The sequence below is a fragment of the Egretta garzetta genome, unplaced genomic scaffold, assembly GCF_000687185.1.
Source record: "Egretta garzetta isolate BGI_Z169 unplaced genomic scaffold, ASM68718v1 scaffold553, whole genome shotgun sequence".
NCBI lineage: Eukaryota > Metazoa > Chordata > Aves > Pelecaniformes > Ardeidae > Egretta > Egretta garzetta.
This window is the reverse complement of record NW_009259328.1, coordinates 374,402-377,217: the sequence shown is the minus strand read 5'-3', so window position 1 is coordinate 377,217 and position 2,816 is coordinate 374,402. Positions and strand designations below refer to the sequence as shown.

General features: G+C 48.2%; 1 protein-coding gene across 1 annotated transcript in view; it reads left to right on the top strand.

Annotated features, from left to right (window-relative positions):
• WNT7A (Wnt family member 7A) overlaps positions 1-2,816 on the top strand; it is a 35,839-nt gene that overhangs the window by 421 nt on the left and 32,602 nt on the right. Inside the window, exon 2 of the mRNA XM_009636622.2 lies at positions 309-535. Within this exon, the coding sequence (XP_009634917.1) occupies positions 309-535 (227 nt within the window). The remainder of the gene's footprint in view (positions 1-308; positions 536-2,816) is intronic.

Genomic DNA, 2,816 nt, shown 5'->3' with positions numbered 1-2,816 from the left:
TCCCCTTCCCTCCCTCCAGCGGCGCAACAGGCGCGGGAAAACCCTCCCAGATCCTTGCCCGTGCCGCCACTGTGCCCGCTTTAATGTACGAGCAAGGAAGTTGGGTCCCGTTTTGGCAGGAGCCCACTTGCGCCTTATCTCTGCTTTGGCTGTGGAGAGGGGGAGAGGGAAGCAGTGGGGGGAAAGGCGTGTGCTTTCCGGGGGCACCTGCCAGAGCTGGGCCCCACAGGGTGGGAAGGTGGCGGGGCGCTGTGTCTGCCTCCGGGGTGAGCCTCCCCTCAGCCACCCTTGCTGTCTTGTCGTTGCAGGGGTTTTTCCTCTGTGGTGGCCCTGGGAGCCAGCATCATCTGTAACAAGATCCCGGGTCTTGCCCCCCGTCAGCGGGCAATCTGCCAGAGCAGGCCCGACGCTATTATCGTCATCGGGGAGGGGTCCCAGATGGGCATCAACGAGTGCCAGTTCCAGTTTCGCAACGGCCGCTGGAACTGTTCTGCCCTGGGAGAGAGGACTGTCTTCGGGAAGGAGCTGAAAGTGGGTACGTTGCCTCTCTGCTGGCTGCTGACCAGCTCCTGCCTGCATGACACCAAAAGTGGGGTGCACAGGGAGTGTCAGGGGGCACAGCTGCTGGCGCTGGGAGAGGTCAGCCAGCTCATGGGCCTAGCTGGTGCCAGCCAGGGCACCGTTGCCTTGAGCCTGTTCACCTGGGTGCTGTGGCCGTTGTGCCCAATGTGACTGGCACCCATGCTTCCTCCTACCCGGGTACCTGCCCTGGCCCTTGCTGTGCCTCGGGAAAGCACTTCCATGTGTGTTAGCTTCTACCACACTATTTCACTGTCTTGCTCTCACAAATCCTTTCTGGAAGATTTTCCATTTGTGTGCACAGGGCAGCAGCCTTATTCATGTATTTAAGGATGGGGAAAAGGTGCTTGATTGTTGTTAAAGGCAGTGGTCAGAGACCGCATGCTGAGTGGGGCTAGAGTTACACTTCTGGGGTGCAGATGCTGCAGCAGTGATACTGGCCTGATGTTTGGACTGAGGTCCAGCAATCGGACTCATTTTAAGAGCTTTCCACCACATAAATAGTTATTCTTTAGCAACCATATCTAGTGCCCTCTCTCCCATCAGAAAGAATGGCTATGTTCTGGTTTGAGACGCCAGGGCATTTACAAAAACCGTTCCTATATCCCACTTCCAGCTTCCACTTTTTTCCCCAGTTATTGCAACAGTACAAAATACTTTGAAATTCTTAACTAAAACAGCAGTAATGATGACAAACAAATACCTGAGGAAACAGAGCTGAGGTTAAAACTCCTGTACCCCTGTACTGCAAGACACATGGTAGAGGAGCTTACTCAATGTTTGTTGATTCCACAGCCCTGAAGATAGAGAGCAAGGAAAAGCCTTTTCCAAATACAGGTATAGTCATTTTTAGAGCCATCACCGAAAACTAATCACTCACAGTATGGCATTCCACGTCCACAAGTTGAAGCTCGGATCTGTGGTTTCCAGACTTGAGGTCTTTCTGCCTCTTCCCCACCTAAAACGTAGGTGCAAAAAACCAGAAAATCAGTCAAACAAGGTTTAGCATGATCTAAGCCACGGATGTTGCATGTGAACAGGAGTGACTGAGGACAGAAGCTAGAAGAGCCCTGAGCAGTCATACAGCAGTGGTGCCTGGCCTCTAGCTTACTGGGAAACCCTTGGGACTGGCCTGGACAGGCTGCACGGACAGGCACTGCACGGACAAATGGCAGGATCTGGCCCTAGTGCCTCACTCCCTGTGTTCCCATGAAATACAGAGATGCAGCATTGCCACTCTGTTCTGGAACTCCTGAGAACGCCTGGCATTAACTGAACATGTATTTTATCACATGCGTGTACACGCCGATGCGTGTATTTTCCAAAACTTAAGAGATATTTAAGGAAAGAACAGAAAGAGAACAAGACGACTAAATTTGAAAGCCCTGTGTGAGTTACCGATCTTTCAACACCTTTGATAATCAAACAGAGTGAGTCAAGTAGGGAATGTAAAAACCACCCTGCATGACATTGTGAGACATCTGAAAATGGACCATTTATTCAGATTAGCTCATTGTTTCTATTCCTTGAGCTGAGCTGTTCCTGCCAGTGATCCATGCGAGTGTTTGCCACTTATGTCAGTGAAGAGTCCATTTGGATGGCTGACAGGTTTGGGCTCATTTAGTCTAAGAGTAACATTTCCTTAAACAGAAAATGTGAGAAGGATTTCTTCTTCTCCAACAAATCATAAAACTGTGGAGTTATTGTGGTCTGTTGTATAAACATGCACTCAGTTCCTCCCCCCCTTCCCAAAATTGAATTATTTAGCTAGCGGGTTATATTTAGGCCCTTTTAAAGAAAGTCAATATTAAAGGAAGTAGACTTTGATCTGTCTTTGAGGTGATAACTCTTAATACATTCTATATATCCATTACGAGGCTAAGATGGATAGGGCAAATTTGTTGTTGGTTTCAGAACATAGTCAAGCATTGAATGGCAGCCAAATTATAAAACTCATTTAAAGAATAACCAAACCCTTCAAATCTAAACAGGTTGCACACATACATCTGAAAATGTACTTTGATAAAAATCAGACAGGTTTGAAATCTGCAATGGTGAATTTTACTTGCACACAAGACATGCATTGAGGATAAAGATGCTCAGGCCCTCAAACACCATGAAATATTATAACGTAACCACTCCTGCTCAGGTTATCTCCGTGTTCTTCTGCTTCTTGCCTATCAACATGTGTAGAAACCTAGAATATCTGACGCAGCTCCTCTTTCTATGGCTATAAA